This window comes from Mesitornis unicolor, unplaced genomic scaffold (genome assembly GCF_000695765.1).
Source record: "Mesitornis unicolor isolate BGI_N332 unplaced genomic scaffold, ASM69576v1 scaffold31394, whole genome shotgun sequence".
NCBI classification, from domain to species: Eukaryota; Metazoa; Chordata; class Aves; order Mesitornithiformes; family Mesitornithidae; genus Mesitornis; species Mesitornis unicolor.
Window position 1 is genome coordinate 1 of NW_010182633.1, and position 602 is coordinate 602.

General features: G+C 56.0%; 1 protein-coding gene across 1 annotated transcript in view; it reads left to right on the plus strand.

The window, feature by feature from the left end:
• Nucleotides 1-5: 5 nt before the first annotated feature.
• SLC33A1 (solute carrier family 33 (acetyl-CoA transporter), member 1) overlaps nt 6-602 on the plus strand; it is a gene marked incomplete at its 5' end in the record, with an annotated part of 9,083 nt that continues 8,486 nt past the window's right edge. Inside the window, one exon of the mRNA XM_010183850.1 lies at nt 6-300. Within this exon, the coding sequence (XP_010182152.1) occupies nt 6-300 (295 nt within the window). The remainder of the gene's footprint in view (nt 301-602) is intronic.

The following is a 602-nucleotide window of genomic DNA, read 5'->3' on the forward strand; positions in this document are numbered from 1 at the left end:
CCACCCAAGTGGATATGCTGCTGGGCGATGGGGAGGGCCGGGGCCCCGATGTGGTGGCCCTCACCGTGACTTTCTTCCTCTTCGAGTTCCTGGCAGCGACGCAGGACATTGCGGTGGATGGCTGGGCCCTGACCATGTTGTCCAGAAAGAATGTGGGCTATGCGTCTACCTGCAACTCCGTGGGCCAGACAGCTGGCTACTTCCTGGGCAATGTCCTCTTCCTGGCCCTCGAGTCGGCCTCCTTCTGCAACAAGTACCTGCGGTTCCAGCCTCAGCCCCAAGGGATTGTTACCCTCTCAGGTACTGCCTGCCTGCGTGTGCCGATGCTGGGATGGGCATGATCTGAGCCTGAACCAAAGCTCCGTTCAGAGCGAGTGGTATTTTGGGACTGTGAACCAAGCAGGTTTGTTTTGTTGTCTACCTGTGAGAAAGCACAGCCTGCTGGGAGGCTGGCAGAGCCCACTGCTATGTGGAGTGGACTTCCAGGCATTTCTGCGCTAAAGGATATGGGAAAGCTGCCTTGTCATCATCTTGATTGACCTCTAAGCACTTTGGAGTAAATTCCCCCCCCCCCCCCCAGATAAATTTCAGTATCAAATATT